General features: G+C 43.0%; 2 protein-coding genes across 15 annotated transcripts; both read right to left on the bottom strand.

The window, feature by feature from the left end:
- Positions 1-222: 222 nt before the first annotated feature.
- Positions 223-8,142, bottom strand: vps11 (VPS11 core subunit of CORVET and HOPS complexes). Its single transcript, XM_040181834.2, has 16 exons — positions 7,854-8,142; positions 7,232-7,380; positions 7,011-7,146; positions 6,754-6,917; positions 6,421-6,668; positions 5,606-5,801; positions 5,313-5,464; positions 4,577-4,763; positions 4,230-4,373; positions 2,894-3,091; positions 2,608-2,769; positions 2,303-2,436; positions 2,024-2,226; positions 1,737-1,908; positions 820-1,042; positions 223-727 (listed from the first exon to the last, which is right to left on the bottom strand). The coding sequence occupies exons 1-16, from the start codon at positions 7,993-7,995 to the stop codon at positions 566-568; spliced, it is 2,772 nt and encodes a 923-aa protein (XP_040037768.1). The 5' UTR covers positions 7,996-8,142; the 3' UTR covers positions 223-565.
- An 879-nt stretch (positions 8,143-9,021) lies between these two features.
- bbx (BBX high mobility group box domain containing) lies at positions 9,022-25,859 on the bottom strand. Of its 14 annotated transcripts, none has more exons than XM_040181250.2 (17): positions 25,717-25,855; positions 24,329-24,389; positions 22,956-23,033; positions 20,837-21,008; positions 20,496-20,747; positions 19,674-19,878; positions 19,526-19,593; positions 19,370-19,444; positions 18,588-18,668; positions 17,463-17,528; positions 15,970-16,843; positions 15,750-15,882; positions 15,146-15,297; positions 14,890-14,979; positions 14,328-14,522; positions 13,750-13,960; positions 9,022-12,967 (listed from the first exon to the last, which is right to left on the bottom strand). In XM_040181250.2, the coding sequence occupies exons 4-17, from the start codon at positions 20,993-20,995 to the stop codon at positions 12,889-12,891; spliced, it is 2,640 nt and encodes an 879-aa protein (XP_040037184.2). In that variant the 5' UTR covers positions 20,996-21,008; positions 22,956-23,033; positions 24,329-24,389; positions 25,717-25,855; the 3' UTR covers positions 9,022-12,888. The 14 variants fall into 14 exon arrangements, with proteins under 14 accessions (XP_040037184.2, XP_040037183.2, XP_077963455.1 ...); XM_040181249.2 differs by having other exon boundaries at positions 24,329-24,426; positions 25,717-25,852; XM_078107329.1 differs by having other exon boundaries at positions 20,496-20,744; positions 24,329-24,426; positions 25,717-25,852.
- Positions 25,860-26,077: the final 218 nt, after the last annotated feature.

Below are 26,077 nucleotides of genomic sequence, written 5' to 3'. Positions count from 1 at the left end.
GATAGTGGGCGTATATTTAATGACGACACGTCCAAGTAAAGTGAATGCATGCGTCCTTGAAATCAATTTTAATTTAGTTACTATTAACAGTTTATTTACTCCCTTGATTTTAGCAAACTTAATGCATATTTCTTAAACGCTATTCGTTTTTCCCAATAGAGCATGTTATTTTAAAAAGGTATTATGAAACAGGTTCAGAATTAGGACTTGAAGTTCAAAGAGTTCATCATTAGAACCATGACATGATTTTATTCAATCTGACCGTGAATTCTTCAAGTTAACATGCATACATTTCTTCAATGAGAGACAGACTGTTGAGGTTTACAGGGGAATATATGTTAATGATCACTACGAGCAGACACATCAAAAGTGTCAAAAGTACTTCAGCAAGGCTGCAGACACAGTATTACTAGTTTCGACTTAAGCACATTTATACATTCCCAGTTATACACAACAAGTAGCACAGTGCAAATAGTTCCATGACAGCTGCCAAACAAAGTGGCATGCCAGCGGGAAGGTGGAGAGGCTGTCCTTGTGTGCCAGCTCAGGTAGGTAGCGGATCTTTTCAGCAGTTTCTCTTGGTGTGGATGAGAAGGTCTCTCTGCAGATTCACTTCAAGGCTCCCAGTTTTGCTGCCAGGTGGGTCGGTGATCAGAGTCAGTTTGTTGAACACTCCTCGACCAAAATAGTCAGCCACGACCGAGAAACCATCATTGGAGCTGCGTAACTGAAAAGCAGACACAAGAACTTTAACTCCAACATTCCATCTTCTATTGTTTTTGATTGACTTCCTTCCAGTCAAAGCTCAAGTATGGTCACCTGTCTGTTGAAGTGGTCATGCAGGTCACGTTTCTGGTCCTGGGCACGCAGCATGTCCATGACTTTGCGGTTCCCGGGAGTACAAGTTGGGCACTCTGCCTCACTCTCAGCGTAGTTTTCGAAGCAGTGTTGGTGGAAGGAATGGCTGCACAGGAAATGAACAGAAGGCAGCTCCAGAGGGCTGTTGCACATGTTACACTTGGTCTTCTGGAATATCTTGGCACTGTGTAGAAATCCAAAGATTTACAGTCACATTGGGAAATCTAGGACCTCTGCACATCACATAAGCACAAGTAGCTACAGAAGGAATGAGCACGACGGGACAGCAGAAACAGGTAGAAGTGAAATACTTGGGAATGATAATATACCCCGGCCATCTAAAGCAGTGGTTCTCAACTTTTTCTGTCACGCCCCACTTTGGAGGAAAAGAAAGGAAGTTAAAACAAAATTCTAACAAAAAACGGTTCATGTTGAATTTTTATTGATTTGTTGCTTCTCACATCTTTTATTAAATAATAGAGTGAAGACAATTGTAATCACTTTCAAATAAACCTGATTGCTCCATCGGAAAAAAATAAAAATAAAATGTGCAATCATTTAGTTAGAACAACCAACCGTTAGGTCTTCCAACAACCAATGTGCAAAAAGATTTCTTATTGTGTCTGTATGTGTCATCAATATGCGGGGAGTCTGAGCTCCTCGGTGATGGTGTGCGCTTTCATGCAATGCACAATTTTGTATGTGAAACCAGTTGTGCTTTGTTGGTTACTGACGCCACTTTTACAAAGGGATTTGCCCCCCCGCTGTATTCACCAGGTTTGCTCTAAAAGAATTCCAGTTTTCCCCCAATACCCCACTGGAGATATACTGGTCTAAAAGGTAAGTCTATGAATGTTTCCACCATTCACGTGGCCCACCTGGTTTTGAGCTCCTCGATCTCAGAGCGAAGATGGGCTGTTTCTTCGCGGTATTGGCAGATTTTGCGCTCATCATCCTCAATTTGCTGGCTCTCCCTCTGCAGCTTGTTGATGAGGTAGTCCTTGATGACGGAGAGAGTGGCTGAGGAGTTGTGCGCCAGTGTTTGCACCACTGTGGCAGCAGAAAAAACATGGCTGTAATACTGGGCTTCTTTCAAAAACAACATGCTCCTGAAAAGAAATCTCAAAACCCATGCAGCATTTACGTAAAGCACCCAGCAGCTCACCGAGTAATGGAGGCATCAGGTTGTTTTGGTCAATGTGATGTAGGACCTCACTGATGTAGGCCTTGCAGTCCTCTTCTTTCCTGGCAAAGTATCCCAATGCCTGCTCCCATAGGCAACCCTCTTGATCCCCATAAAGCTGACAGGCCTCAACCACTTTCCCGTACTCCTCATTCTGCATGTGGTAGTGCATGATCTGCTGGTACCTGCACAGTGTATGCAAATCATGGTCAATAGATATTTATATATAGGTACACGCATGCATATTAATCTGTCACTTACAGTTTACCCTTCTCATAAAGGTAGAGGACGCCTTCTTTGAAGTTGTGCATCTGGCAGAGGACCAGGGCCTTATCAAACACCGTGCTGTCACTTCTCAAGAGGGACACCGCTTCCCCCTGCAGGACCTTTTTCCTCTTCCAAGCAAATGCGTAACAAAGACTAGTTCACATGAGACATCCTTTGATAAGCTGAATCCTCCAAAGGCTTCTGATTTTTTAAATATTATATATATATGACACACACACACACACACACACACACACACACACGCTTATTAATTGATAGTTTGCATGTGAGGCACTGACCACAGGGTCCTGTTCGTGTGCCCAGTCTTGTAGGCGGAGCTCCAGCAATGTGTCATACACTCCCTGGGGACAGCGAGAGTCCACGTCCATCATGTGTTCCAGGAAGGCTTTCAGCTCTCGAGGGTTGTTGGCAAAAATTGGGATAAATTCCTCAGAGTTGGCCTTTAAATGAACCAAACATGGAAAGGCAGTTAAAAGAAGATTTGCGACCCTGTAGGATCAGTCTGGTCCACAGAGATATCACAGCACGATGAACACAAAGGAAACAGAAGTGCTGCAGACTGACCTTGTTGGCCCGACCCCTATCCAGGCTGTCTCTTTCAGTAGCGTCTGTGCTGGGTTGGTAGTTGGTGCATAATCCCTTCAGGAGCAGCGTGGTACCCTCGGGGACATGGTGCATCAGTGTTTTGCCGTAACGCTTCATGTTGCTCTCAGCTTGTTCGAAAGGCAGACGTCCAATGTAGCGCAGCCCTTCCTGGTAATTCTAGGTTTAGGAGGGAATCAGAGCAAAACCCTATGAAGATGCGGAAAATGCTCACATGTTGAATAACATTGTTGGCTTTATGTATCTATGAGAGAAAGAGAGATACAAATGTTCTGAATGGATAAAGACTGTACATTTGGCAGTTGAAGCCCTAAGTAAGGACTATGATGAGCGAGGGGGGCCTGCCCCCACTTGTTACAGTAAACTGATTTCAATCCAATACAGTTGCCCAGTACACCCGGTGCACTGGGTTGAATTTTGGACTACCGTGTTTTCCGCACAATAAGGCGCACTTAAAAGCCTTTAATTTTCTCAAAAAACAACAGTGCACCTTAAGGCTGGCGCATGCGTCTGCGTCGTCGCACTCGTTTGAATTCATGGTTCTAAAAGTCTTGCGTGTGTTGCAGAGCAATTCACCGCCAGAACAACAGGCGGAGTAACGTGTTTTGTTGAAGACAACCTAGAGAGTCACGTCTATTTATTTATTTGTTTATTTATTTATCATAGACTTTATTGCCCCGTGCATCGCCACTGCTGCTTTTCATCGCGGACACATTTGTCCCGTATGTTCCTCCACAACTTTGTGCACCTCTCGAAACCGGCGTTTGCGGCGATCTCCCTCCATGAATCCAACCCGCTTCTACAACCCGCCAATTACGGGTTGTATAAGCGGTCATATTTACGCATTTCTTCCGACAAAAGTTCTTCAATCTGATCCGTCCTCTCGTAAACATTCTTCGTTTTAATAATGGCGGTATCGGGCTATGAAAACGGAAATGTGAGACTCCGTAAAGGATGTAGTTAGCAGACCAATCGCAGCCTTGTGTGCTGCGAGAAGCTTGCGTCGCTTGTGTCGAAAGCGACGCAAGCCTAGAAAAATGGCTCGACACACGCAAGGAGGTGTGAAAGGGTACGCAAGGGACACTCAAGGGGGTCTTGCGTCTGCGTCGCTCTGAAAACGCAGAACCATAAACTAGGCTTTATAATCCGGAGCGCCTTATATATATGGATCAATTGGTTAATTAGTTGATCCATACTGGTTGTACACGGCGCTCAAGGTGCTCTGCCAAACATGCTCGGCTAAGGCAAAAGCAGTGCTATGACACTTATATTGGTTGCTATTTGCATGTCTATTTACCTTTAAGTCTTCCAGCTGGATCTTCATGTACCATTCATGGTGCATGTGTTTCTCTGCCAAGAACACAGCGTGGCTGTGGTAGCCGGCCTGCCGAAGAACCTTGATGGCGATCTCAACATCGAAGTGGACCTCACTTTCATTGCTCTGTTCAAATACATATACGGGTGTCATAATATGGCAGTCATTTTTATATAGGCTTTAAACTATAAGGGATATATCACTCGCTCTCTATATATATATACATACATACATACATATACATACACACACACGCGAAACAGCAGTTTCTTTCCATTCCCATTAGTATCACTGTAAGCAACATCCTCTTACTCATAATGGTCGGTCACCTTAATGAACTCCTCCAGCTTGGAGCTGTCCTTCAGCTTGGTGTAACAGTTGAGCAGCAGTGTGGTGTGGTCTGCGTTGGCTAGGGACTGTCTGTGCAGGGCCTGCAGATATGCTGTCAGGTTGTGGATCCTCTGCGCATCCAAGAATTTCCTGATGACATATGACGGCTCCAGTTTCCCAATGGTGCTGTGGGAAAGGGATGTTTCAACAAATTAAGTGACATTGACAATGAACCAGAAGCACAAACTCATCACTGTGGCGAACGGTACGGTCGACGGCGCTGACGGTCAAAACGGCGAGCAGTATGGTGGACGGAGGGGTGCGCCAAAGTCAGTAGCTCCCGGCGGGCCGCACCAGATGCCCCAGCGGGCTGGATGTGGCCCGCGGGCCGGAGTTTGAGACCCCTGGACTAAAACATCTAGCAAGTCATAAAGAGGAATAAAACACATGTTTCTTTGTGGTCGAGGAGAGACAGCTTTCCTTTTCACCTCTGATAATAGTTGCACATTCAAGAGAAAATGCCAGCAGGTAAAGACTAGATGTATTAGGCTAAATTATCCTGGAGACAGCGGTTTCATTTTTATCCAATAGAAAACATGACTAAAACAATTTGTGAATGATTAGAAGATTTGTGCGCTTTACTTTTGTCATGTAGATTTCTGACCCACCTGTTCAACCAGTGAAGATACATTTAACATTCATTGTAAGATAAGTTTGGAAAAAGACAACCATTACCGGATATACTGCTGAATGGCACCGTCATGATCTCCCTTTAGGTAAAGGTGATCACCGTACTGTCTGAAGATCTCCGACAGCCCGTCGCTGTCCAGATGCTGGCCCTTAGCAAGGTTTATGGCCATCACAAATAAGTTCTTCTTAAACAGCATCTTAAGGGAGAAACAAGGAGGACTCCTGATCACAGTTCCAGTGATTGTATTTACTGAACAAAGGGACTCAATCATTACCGATCCTGATTGTGCATGTCAGGAACTACCACGTGCAGGAGGTGCCCCCTACTCTGCACCCACCTCCAGTTTGGTCTGTGTGTCTTTCTCTTGAAGAACAGACATTCTTCCATCTCTGGTGAGGATGTAGAAGGACCCCCACTCTGCCACCACGTCTATGACGTCATCAAAAGAGGCGCTGTAGGCGATGAACTTGTTGTCCAGGTCATAAATGGTAAGAAGCTGTTTGTCTGATGGAGAGCTGCTACCAAATTCTGTCCTGAGTAGAAGAGCAATCAGTGAGACTGTATTCCTATAGATGGAAATGAGGAGAGCCACGGTCCGTTTCATTGCAAAGTGACGCTATTTCTAAAAAATGATGCTGTTCAATGGAGCGCACAATAAAGGGTTGGTATTGCTGACCTTCAAATACTGATTGAAGAGGAACTGCAATTCATTCCTCATGCAGGAGGAAGATAATATGTGAGAAAAAGATTAGGTAACCAACGTCACTTCATAAGTATTACTGTCTGTTCTAATCGTTTGCCACTAGACTGGAGGCGTGAGCCGTCCATAGTAAGAAAAAATACATTTCAACAAAGGAAATGTTTGGAACACAACAACTTCTGCTGCAGCTTTCCTTTGTTGAGCTTTCTGTAAAGTTATTATAATGCATCTTTGATTTGCTGGAATATTCTATTGATGTCACTGCATTTGTTATTGTCCGAAGCTATTAAAGCTCAGTTTGGTTCTGGCTCTCATTGTGTAAGCTGGCTAACACATCAGAAGTTCACACTTCCCCACTCCTCTCTCTAAATGCTGCAGACAAGTTGTCTAGTTGGTGAAGATAAAAGGATTTCCAGTATATCATCATCAAATTTGTTCAGCGGTGTCCTTACTTGTTGGACGACTTGGCATCCCTGTTGAGTAAAAACAGATATCCACGGTGCCAGTGTGCCAACAGCTTGTGTCCATCAAAGGCGAAGCAGGGCCCTCGTTCATCAGGCTGGTACAGGTACACGCATTCCTCACCGGCCACGATGAACTGGGAGTCCTGGGAGGGATCTGCTAGGGAGGAGCACCCCAGTGCACAGCCGTGTGTATCCAGCTCTACTTTTGGGTACTCCTTGATAGACAGGGTATAGCACTGGCATGGAGAGGACAGGAGGTCAGACCGCCTCTAGAGCAGAGTCATAGAACAAGTCACATTATCCAAGGATGCTCATACTTACATGGACCGTTTCCAGAGTGGCAACAAACAGATGGGTGACCTTTGCCACCTGGCGGAAAGCGAGGCCTGTGACTGGACTGGTTCCCTCGTGCAGAGTCAGAGTTTTACTGTGACGATCTCTAGTGATGTCACCTTTAGTTAAAACCACGCTGCCATCTGTGAAGCCTGTTAAGTAACACAACACCATTATTAATTGGGAGGCCGAGCTGCCATTACTGGGTCAAACGGCTCAGAGCAGACCCTTTCTTTGTGTCTTACCGATAGCCATAAAGTTGAGGTTTTCATGTACACCTAGGCAAGACACTTCTGTCGGTTTGTTACCCGGAATCGCGGGGAAAATCCTAGTGCACAGAGGATTCCCACTGTCTCTCTTTTCAAGGTTCCAGACCTTTACCTGAAAAACAATTACAGATTCAGTTTAGGGGTCGTCCGATCAAAAAGTTTGTGTTTTAGGTTTCTGGAAGGAATCGATCACTTACTAGAGGGTTTATTCCTTGTTCATCCTGTCCCACTGACACAAGGATGCTGTGCTGCCTCAGTTGGTAGAGATGTGTTACCCGCAACTTGTAGGCCTGAAAAGATGTCAACTGCAGGGAGCGGGTCAACAGATAGATCTTGCCATCCATATGTGACATTGTAGAAGTTAAGGACATTTACGTATGGATGTACTATTTAGATGAAGCATTTATTGATGTTAATGACTGTAGTTAAGTAATTCAATCCAACTGGTTCGAGACCATTCAGTCGATCAATCATCTTCTATACCGTTTATCCTTCGAGGGGTGTCAGGTAGTATGAGGCATGAGACGAGTAACACCCTGGACGCCAGTCAGGGGACAATTTTACACCAATGGTCGGACTGGGGAAGGAAACCAGAGTACCCGTTTGTTTGGCTGACAGCAAGTCAGTTGAGTTGAACGTCAATGGCATCATTTCCAGTACTGGAAACCGGAACTTAGCCTGGCAGTACTGAGTAGTCTTCATTGCGTTGGCATGGTTACGGTTAAGTTATTCAGTTAAAAAGTTTGCTGTTTGCTGCGCTAACCTGTACTAGCATTAGCTGAGCTAACCTAGCTAAGCAGTGCTTCGTCAGAAGGATATCTCCGAGAACAATGTGACCCCGGCCGGAGTCACAAGCCGATATTCCATTAGGAAGCACAAAGTTTTTCCCATTATCCACAGGGTCCTTCACCGTGTCTTTGTCAAAGAATACGAATTTTCTCCACTGCAAGAACGCTGCCATTTTCTTAGCGTCAGCAAAATAGCTTTAAGAGGGCGTTGTCATGTGACACTAAAGTCACGTGGGGTACCCGGTTACTGGCGCTGACAGCACATCGACTCCCAGTCAATGCGCTTTGTGCTTGTATTGACAATCAACGAATCCAATGCTCTAATATAAAGAAAGGGGAAGCAAATATGGTCTGCGGCTGTACAGGATTGTAATAAACGCGTCCAATCATTTAATGCACGTCTACCATAGTGTATTCCGCACAAAATCTGAGCTGCTGGATTAATGCAAACAATAACAGAAGCCATGTTGTTTGTTTACCTTTATTATCATTTTGGTGGAGGAATAAGATGTCAGTTGAGGACTCGGACATTATTGCAGCTGTTCACTATTTTCATAAAAAAAGAGTAGACAACACCGAGCGGGGTCTTTAGGTTGGATATAGATATATTTTTTTATTCAACATCTTAATTCTTAAGATTACCACCCCTAGCTTTAAAAGATTACAATGTCAATGTAAGATACAAATTTGTCTAATACAATCAAGTAATAAACCGAACACGCACAAAGTAAATATTGGTTTCTGTTCAAAGAGGTTCAAGATCATTCACTGGACTTGATGTCCAGATGTAGCTGACATCTGTATTGAAACTAGCATGTATAATGTATACACAATGCAATTCGTTAGAGCCATAGTCAAGATCGTTTTTTTTAATTTCCCAAGGGCCATTTAAAAAGAGCCAGCGGGCTGTGGTTTGGTCATCCCATCTATGGGATAGTGTGATGTTGGAGTGTAAGATGTAAGTTTAGGTTCTGCAAGATTTTAAGCAAATATGATATATGTAAAGAAATATAATGCAACTTTTGACATTCTGCAATATCAATATAATTATATTTACTCAAAGTTCTTTTTAAACCAACGTTGTAGTTGGTGTGAATTCAAGGGCTCAAACTCCACCACAGCCTACGTCCAGTGAGGCCACAGGGGAGAAGAACAAACACTCAACAAAGCAGCATGAACAACACAGCTTTTCACACAGATGCAATAGATGTTATTTTAATAGGTGTCCAAGAAGAAGTAGTTGCGTCAGCAGAAAGTGTAAAAGGAATAATAGTTGCATCAGCAAACAGTGTTATGACATAGGAGTTGTGGGGGGCGGTAAAGTGGCTGAGGGATCCCTCACTAAGCAGGGGTTCCAGTAAGGCAAGGCTGCATTTAACCACTGGGCGGTAACAATCAAAACAACACAGCTGTCATGATGGTCATCAGTAGCATAAATTAGATTAAGCACAGGTTGTACAAACTATCAGAGGAAAGAGACTTTAAAGATCAGGCATAACCTCGTCACAAAAAAAGAAACAAAAAGGAAGCCATGATCTACATTCTAGTAAAGGGTAGGTTGTTTTATACACGTTCATGTATAAATGGATGCATATTCAGTTGTATATTTTATAATATTTTTATTCACCTAAATCTATAAAAAGGAACAGTAATAAATAAGTTGAAACTCAAGCATTCAATTGTTCTGAGTGCAGGAGCGTCTTCGTTTTATAAACTGTCGTGATCCGACTTTCACTTCTACTGCGAAGGGGAAAAACAGAAGTAGCAAACCAGGGCAAATGTTTGTCCCACCACTCTAAATGCAAGAATCTTTCATGGATGGTCATCAGTGTCATGGATGCTCACACAGTACAGGAAGTCCTTTGGACTTAAACCTCCACACGTTTCCATTGAGTTCGCAGCACAGCAGCTATCCTGTCATGAGAACTGTCGATCGTAAGGAACTATGCACCTAAGGAAGAGTATACCGTCATAGCATACATACAGTACAATCAAGACTGAATTAGAAAAATACAGGTACAAAATGATTACATTCAAGAAGACAGTACTAGCACAAAGGGTATTATAGTCATTTAGGTAACTAATATAGGAATTTCACTTTATAGAAGCCTTTTCTAGATAGAAAAAGTGAGGGATGGGAGATGACAGTATATTATGGCTGTTTGATGTGTGGATTTGTTATTGACTGGATTCTCGCATATATAAGAGTTAAAATGCATAATTTTCATTGAGTGAGTAAAAATGATATATTTTTTAAAGACCATGATCATTTTGGTTTGGGACATAAGGTGCAAATATTGAATATTAAAAGAGGCATTGAGTGGTGCCTTTTTGTTGCACTTCATTCCAACTCTGAGCTCAAACACCAAGGAAATCCCACTGGACACACAGGATGAATTGTGCTGATATTTTTACCTGAAGATTGACACACCAAGGAAATGAGGTGGAACTGGTTTGCCAGCTTTCTTCTTATTTTTTATTTTAAAACAAGATTTCCATTTGAATATAACTTTCCCTTTTCTTTGGCAAATGTCATTAAACTCACTTACTATAAGCAAATATATCTCTATCTTGTGGGGAAGACAATTTCTTTGTCTTTGCAAAGAATTACACTGATGTCCACCAGTGGAAGAAGTATACATTTTCTGCTTGGATCATCCTTAATGTTACTTTTTCTTGTATTTGAAAAAAATAGATATACCATTTATTATTAGGATAATTGTAAAGCATGACGCTTACCTGGGAAACATTTGCAGTTAGTTTGTGAGATAATAAGAAAAAAATTGGACAGGATTTATAGATGTGTTGCATGTACTGTACCATTTGCACACATGGGCAAAACATTATTACCATGTAACAATGCCTTCATATTAGGAAACCTATTCCCCTTTAAAATTCACTAGTTCTCCAAGACCCTTTAATCTGTCAGTCCCATTGTTAAGAGTCCTCAGACTCTTAACACTTCTTAACATATACCCAAGAAACGGTGATGCAGTCGCAGTGGAATACACCCCTCCAGAGGTGAGGAGACGAGCTCACTGTATAGACTGTGCATGTCTTCTCAGTGCCTGTTTGCTTAGCATGTAAGCGTAGGAGCATTCCTCGTCTGTGAGCTTGATCTTTTTTTAACAACATTCTTAATCCAGTAAACTTGACCTCAGGAAAAGCATAAAGAGGACCTAGTAAAAAGAGCATTACAAATGCAGACATGTTAAGAGAAGAATGATTAAATAGAAAAGAAAGAGCTATAAAAGTTAGAAATGTGAATCTCAAATGTGATAAATTAAGTATTGGTCTACACAGAGGAACAAAAGGAGGCGGGGGCTATCAGCTCTCACTAATCCTCCATGCACGTGGCAGCTCTTCCAACTTCTGACTAACCCTGCAGCAAAACTGCATCCTTCCTTATTTTCCTTACTCCCACAGATGGGTCACTAAAAATTAACATGTGGTCACGACAAAGGAAATGGAAATGGAATGACTTGGACCAAGCATTAGCAAAACAAAGCCAAACATAAAGAACACAGAGTTGCATCTAAATAATATAAATACTTCTAAACAATGAAAACATTACTGAGATTACTGAGACCTCTGAGTAGACCATTACTCGGGAATACAATCTCAAAAGGCCAATGGGACAAAAAAGAGGAATTTGGTATCAAATGCCTTGTCTCCATTAGCTCTGTGAGCAACCATAGCATGGCCCACTGATTTAAACACATTCAATCAATATTGCCTGTGCACAAAATCAGATTTTTTATTCTATATTTTGAATTGCTCATTTGATGAGACATAATTCATGACAAAAATATTCCACTTGGATGGACAAACATGCTTTCATGTCGTCGCCTGAGACTGGCTTCATACAGGCCCTGAAGACACTATGGTGGAGGAACACTTGACTGGTGGAGACAAGGCATTCTATTACCCTTCAGAGAGCAACTTAAACTTCAGCTACAAGTTAGTGCAGTGTTTATGTCATTAAAAACACCTATTCCATGAAATAACACAAGGAATTAACCTTTCTAATTGCTACGCAAACTGCAATAAGATCAAGTATTGACAAAACTGCATTTCACTATTTAAAATGTTTACACTGACTTTAGGGCTGTGATGACGTCGAGCAAGAAGCTGCTTCTATGTCTGGATGGGGGTCTGGGTGAGCGGGTTAAGGCTATATTTGATTCACTTTCACACAACTTCCCATCACAGAGACGTTTTGAAGCCGACCTACGGTCTCCTTAGCCTGACAGGACACTGAACCTACTACTAAAGGGTCAGCTCTGGCAAACTCAAGCTCAGATGCTAAGTCTGCACAAATCTACTCTGACACATCAAGTCTAACATGATTATTTGTAGCTACCAAAACTGTCTTACAGTAGCATCATAACTTATATATCAAATACTCAGCCATGAATTCTCAACCCCTTGGGTGAGACACACTCACCAAGGGGTTGTTGATGAAAGGCTATCCATCACGATCATTTACCCTGGCTAAAGTCATTTTGGGTCAAAGCTGGAAGGAATGCAAGGGATCAGAACTATTCAAATACAGAGGTCTTCTACCCGGGTGGAGGGAGCTCTTCAGTAGGCGTGTGCGTGAGGTAAAAAGGTGACAGAAAGCGGTTTGTCTAGAAAACCAATGCAGTGTTTTTTGCAAACCTAAAACGCTATAATTTCTTAAATCGCAAGACTTGACCTTAAAAATGGCCTCTATTTGACAAAACTGTGTACAATAATTCCATGACAACCATCTCTACACAGGAAGCCATGCACTGGGATACAGCATGTTTCTTCCACAGGCCCAAACGAGGCATCTAGCGGGGGAGAGAGGAAAAAAGAAAGGCATCCTCACTCAAACCAAAGGAAGGCGCTCTGGGGAAACACAGATTGCGAGGAAGAGAGGGGCTTTCTCTCCCCTATCATGAACCCCAGCTCAAGCAAATTCACCACAAAGGTAACATGGAGTCGGTCCAACGCTTCCTGATTGGGTCTCCTTTCAGTGTAGATAGCAAAGCTTCACCGCCAATGTCCATGTCGTTGCTTCTCATGACAGTAGCAGAGTTTCACTGATCAGCGCAGGAGATGAGCACTGGAGTCTGGGCCAGCTCCTTCTTGGGATTCTCAGCCAAGCCTCTCTGGCCTCTGAAAGACCAAGTGAATGAAGAGTTTAAGACACTTTTTTTTTTAGGTAGTTTGTTTTGTTTTACTAAACCATGTAGGGAATCTGAACAACGCTGCCGTTGGCTCTTTTTCTTCATTTAAGATGAGAAAGGATTTACTCTGTGTGAGGATGACATGATGAGGACTGACACAGGCCTCATGAAGCACTTGAGTTTTTCTACGTTAAACCACATTCATTTTTTTCTTTGAGGTTTGTTCTGCTTTCCAAGTCAGATTCAGTAAACCCTCTTCTGTGCATGTTGTAAACATCTATTGCGAACATGTTTGGAGGCACTCCATTATGCTTCAAATCTCACCAATTTCCATTTAAGGCTATCTGTTTAGGTTTAGGGCTTAGAGCTTGTCAGGCATGCTCAATTGAAGAAGTAACATTCTGAACTGAACAGTTTAGGTAGTCCCATTAAGGGACCCGAACCATCTCACAGTGGTCCAGAATGCGCAATCAAAGGGCTGCACAGCGACTTAGAAACTTAAAGGGGTGTTGGTTATGAAAAAACGCGAGTCCCCCACAGAAAAGATCTTGCTGAGAAGCGGTGAAAGACATGACTGGCTATATTAAAAGTGATGATGTCCTAACAAATGGGATTGAAAGTGTCACATTTATATTATTATTTTATATTACACCCCCCCCCTCTTGTCGGTCAGTCCACTCCTGCAAAGTTGTAAACCTAGGGGAGAGACTATATCAGCATATTTTATAATCTACTGAACAGGGTTGTGATAAGGCCGAGCTGTGTCTCTACCTGTGAACGTTTTCCATGGCTGCTACCTCAGCTAGGGCAGCCAGGCTGAAGAAAGCAGGTAGCTCTTGTGGTGCGGTGCTCCTCTCAGCCTCCTCGTCATCTTCCTCCTCCTTGACTTTCGGATTACTGTGGGTACCTTTTTCATTGCATAAATTCTGTTGGGGTAATGGCTTCTTATCCTCTTCCTGGTTCAGGTCCCGAGTTTTATCCTCTGTGACAACAAACAAACAAAAACATAAAATAGTCTGTTGCAAAGCATTTTATATTGATTGTTTTGTAGGGATAATGCAACTGTTTGCCTTGCTAGTAAAAGTAAATATTCACAATAACTAGTTACTAGTTTGTCAACTGGACATTTAGCTCTATTTTGGTATTTTTAAGAAGTACTTCCTCTCTAGCGACAGTAACTGTTCCACTTTCTCTAAAACAGGATGTTCTAAAAGTACAGCTCATAAAAGAAGAGCACACTACAATAATAAGAACAATAGCTGTAGCTCAATCTGGTTCAAAGAAAAGGCCTTCACACATTAGACGGAGGCATCCCACTGCTCCCGACCAGTCGAGGGTCCATCACTCACCCTCCACTGGAGAAACACTGCCGTCAGCTGTGCGCACCAAATGTGTGATCTTGGTCTTCCTGGCCTTCCTCTTCTGGCTACCGACTAGCATCTCCATACTTGTGCTGCCCTGGACATCCGGGCACATTATGGCTACGGGGGTACATGATTTGGCTTTTGAAGCTGAATCCAGCGTGGAGTCACTCTGCGCCACTACTGTGAAAAAAATATTCAGAGGTACAAATGAAAATCCAATGAGTTTCAGTCCTCTGAGCTTCTTCTTTCAGTATTAGTTTTATCTGGATTTTACCATACCAAAGTCCATTGCTGGGCTGGCACACAGGCCTCAAAAGATAATTTCAATAAATATTTGTTATGAATACATTCAACAGTTCAACCTTAAACGTATGTAGTTAATAATTTGAGTTTTTTACAACCTTGTTAACGCAGATAATGGCTCTTTATGTTTTTAAAGAGGTCATTTTTGTGTAGTAGTCTTTTTGACAAAGAGAACTTTAAAAAAAATCCAAAAACAGTTTGAGGAATCTGTTAAATAGCCTGCTTCATAATGCACAAACGTCACCTTTGTCGCCTGCAAATGGTCTCTCCTTTTTGAGTTTTTGCTTCCTAACAATCTTGTGGAATGAAGTCTTTTTCTGAGATGGAGATGACCCTGATATAGCAAAAAAACAAGGAAAACAGGAGCATGGAAATACTATTTTGTGGAGTCTTTAACAAAGAGAAAGCATGACTCTACCAACAGGGCAGAGTGGGACATGGATGAGATGAGAGGATATTAAAGACGAGTCTCTATTTCATATCTTTGCTTTTCTTCTTACCTTTTCCGGCTTTAGTGACTTCCTCTTGGGTGAGGGAGCCGTCGGGCTTCTTCTTCTTTGTGACAGCTGTCCCCTTCTTATCAAACGTCATGGGGCTGTACTGTGGCAGGCTGTTAAACTTCCTTTCAAACTCCTCCTCCAGTTTCCCTAGGCTGACATGTGAAGTTCAAAGTCAAACGTTGGATCTGAGCATATAACCAAACCTTCAAACAACACTCAGATTAGTGAAGGATCTTAAAACAGCGAGAGCATCAGATCTAACACCCAGGATTACTACAGCATGTATGAGTTTCATATGTACGAGACCGCAGCCTCCTGAAACCCTGTTAAGACGGACACATATCGCCATAGTCCTTTTTCCGTCATAAAATGAGTGGACTGAATGTTTATGTTGAGGTAAGAGATCCATGATACATATATATGACTTGTAAACATCTATAAATCAAAAAATTGTGATTGGTGTGGTTTGGTGAAGAACTTTTAAGAGTTATATGGATGTACAAATCCGCTATTCGGAATTGTGTTTAAAACAAGGTACGAAATGAAGATAACTGTATTAAATCATCCACAGAAAGATACACCATGGTAATAAGACATCACTCACCCTTGTGAACATTCTTCTTTGGACTTGGACTTCTTCAGCTTCTTGGGATTATTAGTTCCTATCTGAGAAACTGTCCAGCTGTCATCGCTCCAGTTGGCATCATGATCAGATGCACGCAGAGCACCTCTTTTACCTGCACACATGATGCATACAACGCTTCAGACAAACAGAAAAAGAGCACTCATGAAATCCCAGTTAGCCCTAGTTTCAAAGTGGATACCTCTGTCGATGTTGGCTCTCAGTGAGGTCAGCATTCCCTCCGAAACCAGGGTTTTATACAGAGCTCCTTTACAGCTGCGCTCTGACTTCCTGGAGCCGTGGCTCTCTGTGTTGGAGTCGGGGGCCCCTTCACTTGACCTCTCTTTCCCCTTGTCTTCCTCTTTGAGCTTAGAAGAGGAGGGGCTGCAGGGGGAGAGATGGGGCTCTGCCATAATGCCCTGCGTATCTGTGCTTCCCATGCCTGCCTCCTTTGCCTCGGTCTTGGGACTGCCATCGCTCGTCTCTTCAGTTTCTTCGTTCTTCATTTCCACCTCGGAGGCACTGTGCTGCCCACCCTGCCCGCTATCCTCCTCCATCTCCTCCTCTTTGTCTTGGACCAGGACCTTGACTTTGGGCTTACTCTTCTTTTTGGGCACACCAATGTTGCCACTACCAGGACTGCTCTGAATCTTCTTTTTGGGCTTCTCCTCCGTGTCCTTCCAGGCCCCTTTGGCCACTGCCTCGATCGTGCTGAAGACACTGTCCACGTTGGACTCTGCCGGGGTACTCTTCTTGAAGATCTTCTTTGCTGAGCAGGAGATCTCGTCCGTGTCATTTGACTTGGCCCCCTCTCTTTTCTTGCTTTTAGCTTTGACACGGGTGTTTTGGCTGCTGAGTTGTGGTGGAATGGCATCAGTGGAGGTAGAAGTGACGGAGGAGAGCGAAGGTGAGGGGTCCGATGTGCAAGAGGCAGGGGGACAGTCGTCTCTGTCTTGTGTCTCCTCCTTGATCTCTGATTTGACTGTGGTTTGCTGGAGAGAGGCTGCAGAGGAGCAGTCCTCAGGCTGCTGAGACACTGCATTGTCCATCTGTCCAGCTTCAGACGCTAAGCACATCTTTACCGACACAACAAAGAACTCAAATGGTAAACAAAGCAATACAAAAGGGACATAAGATTTTTCTCCTAATAATATGTTGCTACATTCTTTCTATCAATGTAGCCATGACTGAATAATGTATCGGTCAGTCGCTTGCTTTACACTGTGCCCTTATTGGAACACTTTTATGTGCATCTACAGATAGCATTGTCACATGGCACAGCATCAGATTAATGGCAAAGATTGAAAAGACACAGAAGTTGTATGTGACCTTCCGTCTGCATTGTAAAATCAACAACAGAAAAGTGTTGTTTGGACGCCTATTATAGAGCTACTTTTGAAGCAGAAAATGTACTTTTGACGCAGATGAAAAAAATCAAATGTGTGAAAAATAAGCACAGCAGAAGTCAGTGAGGACTTTCATCACTAAAAGTAAAATCATCATTGTTTGCTTTCAGCCAACAGACTTCTAAACGAGACAACTATTTTTACAATATTTCAATCTCTAACGTGTAGGGGAGCTGACGTAATCGGGTAAAAAGGGTGTTTTCAAGGCTAACCACTCTCTCCAGTTATTAAATAAAACTATATTGTGTTAATTTTAAATGAACTGTGTGCAAGCTGTTGAATGCTTTACCTCAGCAAGCTGGAAGAGAGCAGACTGACTGCATGGTTTTCCTTCAGGTGCCGCAGAGAGAGATGACTGTGAAGCCAGCAGAAGGTTTGCATGAGTTCACACTGCTCTGCTTAGACATTAGTATTCAGCAGTATTTACTGTTGTATTAGGACAGACTAGACCGAGGGCCTGGTCTTTTTAAGTGACCTGGCCTCACTGAGCCTTACACTGGTGATCCTGGATGACCAGTTCCATTAAGGTGGTCATCAACTGGCTCTGTGCACTCTGGCTTTAAACAATACTGAGTGAGACATGAGAGGAAACAGTGACACCAGCTGGAGAATAGTGCTATAAAGCTGCCACAGAAAGCAATATTTAATAAGGTGAAATGTATAACAAACAAATCATATATAAATGAAACACAGTAAGATGGGTAAGGATAGAAGCTCAAAGATTTATGTGGGAATCTGTATGTATCTATATGTATGCGACTATGTCTGCACATTCTACAGTTGATGAATGATGACAGCAGAGAGAGGGTCTGAGAAGTGTGGATTATTTTTCTAATGAAGACATCAACGAATCATCACCTCGCTCTTTATGTTACTATGGTCTGCAGGGATGGAGTAACAGACTCAAAGCATCAACACAATCAGGGTGAAAAAACAACTAATCCCTACTATTTGTTTATTTTTTTAAAATAAAGCTGAGATATTACAATACCTATTGCTTCTCACTGCACTCTCAGGATCCTTTATGAACGGTCATTTCACCTTCCCAGTGAGCTGACTGGTCAGTAGCCAGGTTTGGGTCTGATTCTCAGTAGTTAACCATGCAGCGTAGCTTACCAAAGCTTACCATGAACTTTCAGCTCATCTTTTAAACACACAAACTCAGACACGTTGGCCTGAAGGTGGCATTAAAATGGCTATGCAGATCTGTATAATTTTGGTTTCACCGAGAAGAAACATTGATTGGTATTAACTTTGTGTTTGCAGTGACTGGAGGACGTCACACTGGATCGAACAAATCTCGATCTCTCTCGGTTTAAATGTTGTTAGTGCAATGAACCAAAGGACCTCCAGAGGCTGTAAAACTCAGGTTTGACAACTGGTGCATCATTCATGAATAGACATTAAGTCTAACCTCTGCCAGAGGGGATGAGGCACACTTCACCCTGGTCCCAGTAAGCTCAGGCACTCTGTTCGGTATTGTTCCAGACAGCATCTGTAGGTTGAGATTGGGAGAGCAAGCCCGTTTTAGTTTTAGCCAATCCCCTTTCCCACCATCTGTGACTCTCTCTGACTGAGGAAAGCAAACTTTTCAGACTAATATTGCTGTTGAAATCCTTTGATTTGAAAGTACCAAAAGTAAAAGGACTCAGAATAACATGATATTATTAGATTAATTATCTTATGGATACATGTCAGCCACATTCTGTACACATGGCATCCATTGTAGTCTGTCCATCCCGGGAGTGGGATCCCTCCTCTGACGTTCTCCCTAAGGTTTCTTCCCTTTTTTTCCCCCTCTTGGAAGGGTTTTTTTCATTTTTTGGAGAGTTTTTCCTGTGCCGATGGTGGGTTTCGGGACAGAGGATGTTGTATGTGTACAGACCGTAAAGCCCTCTGAGGCAAATTTGTAATTCGCGATTTTGGGCTATACAAAATAAAATGAATTGAATTGAATCATTTGAATGTACTTCTCTATATAGTGCTGGGCAGCTTATTCCATTAGAATGTAATGGTTGATTTTATTTCATAATAATAATCTGAAGTATTAAGTAAGTAGATATAAATAAACATAAAATTGCAAGACCTGCAATGTGCAGTATGATGTTTTTTTATCCTACACTAAGGCCGGTCACTGACCAGAGAGACGACACAACCTTCACTATCTGGTGTAAAACATAACGTCCCAAAACACACCTCTCCCTCATCCCCTGGAAGGGAGTTCCCTTCGCTGGCTGTGTCAGGTAAACTTGCTTTATTGCTGGAAGGGATCTAGAGAGGACAACACAGTATTAGTTAACAAAAAGGAAAAAAAGAATATTAGTATATTGTCAAGAACACAAATGCATCCACCTCTCTGTTTGTGAGGGCATGTTCTCCAGCTAACAGCAGCATGCTGAGGCCTCCCATCTTGGTAGGATCTGAAAACGACAGTAGTTACAAAAACAACCCAGCATTTGGTCATATAGTGACCAAACACACAATGTTTTAGTATACACACCTGCCATGGCAAAGTTCAACTGTGGCATACTGTCAGCTTTGGGCACTTTTTTGGCAGTGGATGAATCCTTTGTTGAGTTGGAAGAGAAAGACCAAACTTTTTTGCGGGGGGTGCTGACTGGCTGACAGGAAGGGCTCTTAACTGGTTTGCTGGTGGTGGGACACCACTTGTAGCCCGGGTTTGCCTTCATGAAGGCATCCTTGTACTGAAAGGACAATATTAATTTAGTTACAAGCGAAACCTTGAAGCCTCTGGATTTATAGCATGAAGTATAAATCAAAGTTATGTCCTTATTACAGGAGAAATGCATGACAAAATAAAAAAACGTCACCAGGCCCAGCCCAAATTCAAGTACAGTACTTTGTATTAAATGTACTTATAATACGGGTAGATGAAATGCAGCGTTCTGATTGGTTGAGAGTGTGAATCACGGGGGTGTGCATTACTCAGCATAATGTCACATTGACCCGTGCGTTCCATATCATTGCGCACTCAAAGTAACAGGTTGGCTTTTGCGCGACCGTTAGTCGACATTTTAGCTTTTAGCTCGGTGGCGATTGCCGAAAAAAAAAAAAAAAAAAAAAAAGCTCGGAAGTGAATGGAGTTAAAATAAGTTAGCTCGGTTATGCAAAGGTGGATGAGCAGTATAGACATACACTTCCTTGTGCGCGGTGCTACGGTTAGCAGTCTAACTCACTGTGATATCAAGTTGGATTAGCTCTTTAGCATTAAGCGATGGTCCACTGTACACATCACTACTAAAATAGTTTGAAACTATGGAGTGTCTTTGCTGCAATTTTAAGGAGGGTTAGAAATATTCACCTCCTTGGCCATGTCAGTGTATTTCTGCTTCTCTTTGGGCTCCAGCACAGCCCACCAGTCAGCCAGGATCTTCGTGGCTCCGCGGTTGTCCAAACGGGGGTGTTCCTGCCGCACCAGGGAGCGGTGGCGTTTGCAGAAGAGGAGAAAGGCATTCATGGGCCGCCGGGCCCGCTGTTCACTTGAGTCCTCCTCCACTTCTGTGCTTCCACACTGCACCTGGGACTCCTGGTCCTTGCTACACACCACTGGCTGCTGGGAACAAGTTCACAAACCATTGCATTGTTTTCTGTCCCTTCAGTGTGTGAAGCAGACAAATAACTGGCCGATTGAGCTACACTCACCTTCTCCAGCTCCTCTTCATCCTCCTCTTCCTCCTCCTCAGAGAAATCTTGAGCCTTTTTGGAGAGAAGTGGGTGCCACTGCAGGCATTTGCGTTTTGGGCGCTTGCCAGTGATCTCCCCTGCAACAGGTGGCTCCTTTCCCCTACCTCCACCCTTCATGGTACTACCGCACCTACAACAGAGGGGTACATCATCAGGCCATGTCCACAGACATGCATCATTTGCTATTTATTATCTAATGCAAGCAGGTATAGCATCTGCCAAATTATTAGTGTTTAGAACTGTAACTAGTGGTGATGTAGATGACCAGACCAGAAAATTCAATATATTTCTATTGGCTTCTATATATTCTATATTTCTTTGTAATGGAAATGACATTTTTCATACAAACATAACTAATCACATCAGGCTACATTTTCCCCAAAAGATGCTGAATATTAAAGCATGTATTTACGATCATTAGAAACATATCTGTGATAAACTCAGCAATTTACCGAATGACCTTTTAAGTGCAGTTATGGTTATCAAAGATAGAATTAGAAGTTGAGCTCTGGCTTCTAGACTCAAATCTAGAATCAAATAAATGATAAATGCAAAAATGGGGGCCAATCTCAGACCCTGGAAACATTTTGACAGTTCATACATTCACACACATCCATACATATACACATATATATCCTTCCTCAGAGATTTGGGTCCATATTGACATGACAGCATCAGGCAGTTGCTAACTGCTCACTCACCGGCCACTTTATTAGGTAAGCCTGTTCAATTGCTCATTAATACAAGTTGCTAATCAGCCAGATGGCTGCAACTAAATGGCATTTAGGCATAAAAACGTGGTCAAGACAACTTGCTGAAGTTCAAACCAAGCAACATGGCATGGTTGTTGGTGCCAGATGGGCTGATCTGAGTATGTCAGAAACTGCTGATCTACTGGGATCATCTAAAGTTTACAAAAAATGGCCAGAAGAGAAAATATCCAGTGAGCGGTTGTTGTGTGGACCAAAATGGCTTGTTGATGTGTGGATATTTTCTCGGCAGACTTTGGGCCCCTTAGTACCAATTGAACATTGTTTAAATGCCGTAGCCTACCTGAGTATCGTTGCTGACCATGTCCATCCCTTCATAACCACAGTATACACATCTTCTCATGGCTACTTCAGCAGGATAATGCACCATGTCACATATCATCTCAAACTGGCTTTCTCGACCATGAGCATGAGTTCACTGTACTCCAATGGCCTCAGGCACCAGATATCAATCCAATAGAGCACCTTCGGGGTGTGATGGAATGGGAGGTTTGCATGCCGCATGACATGTTATCATGTCAAAATGGACCAAAATCTCTAATGTTTCCAATACCTTGAGCTACAAAGAATTAAGGCAAAATGGGGTCCAACCTTTTACTAGCAAGGTGTACTTAATAAACTGGCCAGTGAGACACAAAATTAATTTTTTGACTCCCTAACATCTGCATTAGTTTCACAAATCCAGTATGTGTCAGGCTCTAAACGGAAACAGGAATGGGACAAACAGAGGGCTCCAGTGGTCATTGCTTTTAACTAGTGGTAAACATGTTCCTCTGTATTACTGCTCAGCATAGGATCTATAACGGACTCTGTGCTCTCTTAGAGCTTCCCTCGGCTAGTTTTCATTTAGATAAAAAGTGGTAAGAAAGTGGTAATTGCAGACCCCTGCGGGCAAGTTACAAGCTATGATATAGAAGGGATATGTACCTAATTCTGTCTTGCTACCACATTTCAGATGGGTACATAATCAAGTTATTCTGCTAAATGAAATGCAACTAATTTCAGAAAAGTCTAATGGCCTAACAAAATTAAGAGGACTGGATAAAACATATGTAACTCTTCACATAAACTGCACGTTATAATGTTTTTCACAGAAAATCACTAGAGAAATGACATATTAATTAAACAACCCTGTATCATTTCCTTTATTGGTTTGTACTGGGCATGTTTGCACTTGTTCTGCACCCATACCACTAATTAAATTAGCATTCAATGAATTAATGATTCCATGTATTCGTCTGGACATCATCCTGACGAGATCAATGGGTGTGTATTTATTAATGTTAAGTGAAAACAAGGATACTTACAGAGGAAAAAGCTATGGAAATACTGTATGATTGATGACGATGAATCTGCCACAGCCTTTGTCATGCAATGACGATGACCTATAAAACACAAGACACCGCTATCAGTCATGCGTTACACGGTCATCTCTGCGACAATCCTCCAGAAACACGAGCTCGGCTGCAGGACAAACGTGCGCAAAGCAACTTTAACAGAGCAATGGGGATTGACGGCGCATAGCACGAGACCACGTCAGCCTCAAAGTACGGTGGGACATTTTGTCTGATCTGATCACCGATCACTTCAATCGTGCAGTCGATCCGCCCTTGTGGCCAAAGCCACAACATGTAGGCCGAAGCCCTGAGACCAGTGGACGCGTTTGATCCCTCGGCACAGCGCCTAAGTGAAGCAGCGAGGCTCTCACTGCGAACAGGTTTAGCCTCTCTACTGTTCTCAGGTACTGCTGATGCCCAAGCGGCGTGTAGAGAGCTTCTCGCGCGCACCAAATGGGCGAGCTACGCGATCAAACGACGTGTTCGCTTTTTCTAACGTGCTCCCACCTTCGACGCACACGTTCTCATCTCGGGCAAAGATGCCCATCTGAGCTCTGACAAGACGGACGAGCCGAATGAGAGTCCATCTTGCTTTGGAGGAGAACCCCCAAGTACAGTACAGTAGTGGGGATATTTCACTCCTGTCAAACTCTCCGATGACGATGTCGAGGGAAGGTCTCCAGCTCCGGGGAGTAAACATCCACAGTGATTAATTAAACTGGGGATTTTCTGTCCGGGCACGTGCATCTGTCGACAGCATTTTGCCGGCCAGTGGCTCCCTTTGCTAGCAGTGTTACTAGGAATAAAAGCAGCTAGTTAGCCTGCTAGCTCCATAGCCTGCTAACTGGACGTGTGACGGTTTTAACGTGCAATGGTTTCCGAAGCCTCGTAAGCTTCTGGAACAGCTGCTGACTCAACCGTGGACTAAAGTGTGTCACAATACTCGTCAGTGCTGTTGCAACTGGTCGTTTAGATACACCGCAGGTTGGCGGCTGTGTGTTTGATGCAGATGGGGGGGGGGTCATACCACCTCACTGAGAAACAGTTGCTTTGCCATTTATTTTTTACACGGTGATTTCAGAAACGAGTGGCGAAATACTGAAGCAACACGGTAACAGCGACAGCGCCGTGAATTCTAGCGTCGGCTATGAATGAAGCGTCGAAGGGAAGCGGCAGATTGACCGGAGGAACGGCAGCGGGCGGACATCATGTCCACAGCAGCGATAATAACTATTTCTCAGAGTGACTGACTGAGCGGCGGAGAACAGCGAGCGGCTTTAAACGGCGCATCCATCCAACCTCAGGTTCTCTGTCATCGGCGTGGTTTCCGTGGGTCAACGTACCTCTAATATCCCGCTCAGGTATCGGGGGGCCCCTCTCATCATTGGTCCGTCCACCTTTTAACTTATTGACACATCATAACAGTTCAGCACTGGCTGTACTGAACACAGAGCATCAAGCTAGTCAAAATACGACACACGCAAACCGGAAGCACGGCTATTTGTAAATAAAATTGAAGAAGAAAACTTGTCAGCAGCTCGCCCCGCCGAGCATGTATTTATATTTTTAATCACGTATTTTAATTATGTGCACGTGAAATGGATTAAGTCAACACAGCGTGTATTGCTGACCTGAACTGAGATTTTTAAGTAGCATTTTAATCGCAAACACATATTTTGAGCTAAGTACTAGGGTTGAAGAAATAGCTTTTGACATCGTTAGCATTTAAAGTGTACACAACACATAGAATACATTACAACAACACACAACAATATAAAAAAATACATTTAAATTAAAAACATGTTTTTAAAAGCATAGAGTGGAATGCAAAATGAAATTGCGCTAAAATAGAATAAGATGCATGGTATCGGATGAGCATGTAGCAATTATACGACAATATGATGTTCCCAGATTCCCCTAGTAACCACATACTCCAAAACCTGTACAACAATGTTGGAAGAAAACTACCTGGTCCATCTGGGTTGATAGTGTGCTTATGTGGAGCAGATGTACAACATGTAAAACAAATTTGCAATAACAAAAAGCCAAATTAGATGCTTTGAATCTTGGGCTATTACCCTCCTTGGGGTCCAAAGTAGTCTCTTGACTACAGATGCCCTTTTTGTCTTGTTGGTCATTTATGTAAACTGTTCGTACACTGTATGTTATCACCATACGTTCGAGTAGATTGTCCTACTTTTATTTTCATAATGTAAAACCGGAAGTCCTTTGAGTTATTCTGTCTGCTTTGATAGTGGTCGTACAGAAACGCAGTACTTCGCTAGATGATGCATTTTACTGTCGGCGACAGCGACACATTAAACGACTTCAGCCCACAAAAGTACCAACGCGGAGCGTTAACTCGCCCAGAAATACACACTTGTTCAGTCATATAATTTCCGCGAAAACACTTTCGTTTTCCTCGAGGTGGGAGACAATCCTCATCTCAGCTCTATACCCCTCCCCTCCCCCGGTTCGCAAAGTGCTCTTAGCCTGACTGGCCTGTACTTGCTAACAACATCCCTGATTAAACTTCACCATCTATCACATTCCGTTTGACAGAGGTGCGCGGAAACCTGTCGGCTTCGACAGACAGCCCCGAAAAGGATTTCCAAAATGCTACTTTCAATCTATGTCAGTTCAGAAACTACTGGTTTCCTGGGTGTTTGTGCGCGTTGTAACTGATACAAATGGTTCGATCAACGTGTAGCGGCAGCTCAATAGTCCCTACCTGTCTGCAGCAACGGAGGAAACGAGCGGCTCGTTGCCCAAATCTCCCCAAAAATGCTTTAGCCGTGAAATTATCAACAGTTTTGCAGCATACTGTGTGGACATTCAACACATCCTCCCCGTCATGTAATGCTGTCTGTGAGTGGATACTACTTTTGATGGACACTTTCATTTCACCAATAGAAAGCGGCGTTATTTTCTGCTCTTTTGAGATCAGTATAACCTCGTCAAATGTAATGTTTAGGACACGTGTAGAAGATGTAGGCCTAAATAATACAAAAAAGGACAGGATAAAGTTAGTGTTTGTCTTCTTAACTTATTAACTGGTGACTGTCTTTGTACGCATGATTGGCCTGAATGTT

The sequence above is a fragment of the Gasterosteus aculeatus genome, chromosome 7 (genome assembly GCF_964276395.1).
Source record: "Gasterosteus aculeatus chromosome 7, fGasAcu3.hap1.1, whole genome shotgun sequence".
NCBI classification, from domain to species: domain Eukaryota; kingdom Metazoa; phylum Chordata; class Actinopteri; order Perciformes; family Gasterosteidae; genus Gasterosteus; species Gasterosteus aculeatus.
The sequence above is the reverse complement of the archived record's forward strand: the minus strand, read 5'-3'. Positions and strand labels throughout refer to the sequence as shown.

Coding starts and splice junctions, on each gene's coding strand:
- bbx (XM_040181251.2), bottom strand. CDS start 20,995: ATGAAGGGTGGAGGTAGGGGAAAGGAGCCACCTGTTGCAGGGGAGATC. Junction 13,961..14,327: donor CAGTGTTTCTCCAGTGGAGG/GTGAGTGATGGA, acceptor TTGTTGTCACAG/AGGATAAAACTCGGGACCTG. Junction 12,968..13,749: donor GCCATGGAAAACGTTCACAG/GTAGAGACACAG, acceptor TTGGTCTTTCAG/AGGCCAGAGAGGCTTGGCTG.
- vps11 (XM_040181834.2), bottom strand. CDS start 7,995: ATGGCAGCGTTCTTGCAGTGGAGAAAATTCGTATTCTTTGACAAAGAC. Junction 7,381..7,853: donor GGGTCACATTGTTCTCGGAG/ATATCCTTCTGA, acceptor CTACAATGTCAC/ATATGGATGGCAAGATCTAT. Junction 3,092..4,229: donor TCCAGCTGGAAGACTTAAAG/GTAAATAGACAT, acceptor TCCTAAACCTAG/AATTACCAGGAAGGGCTGCG.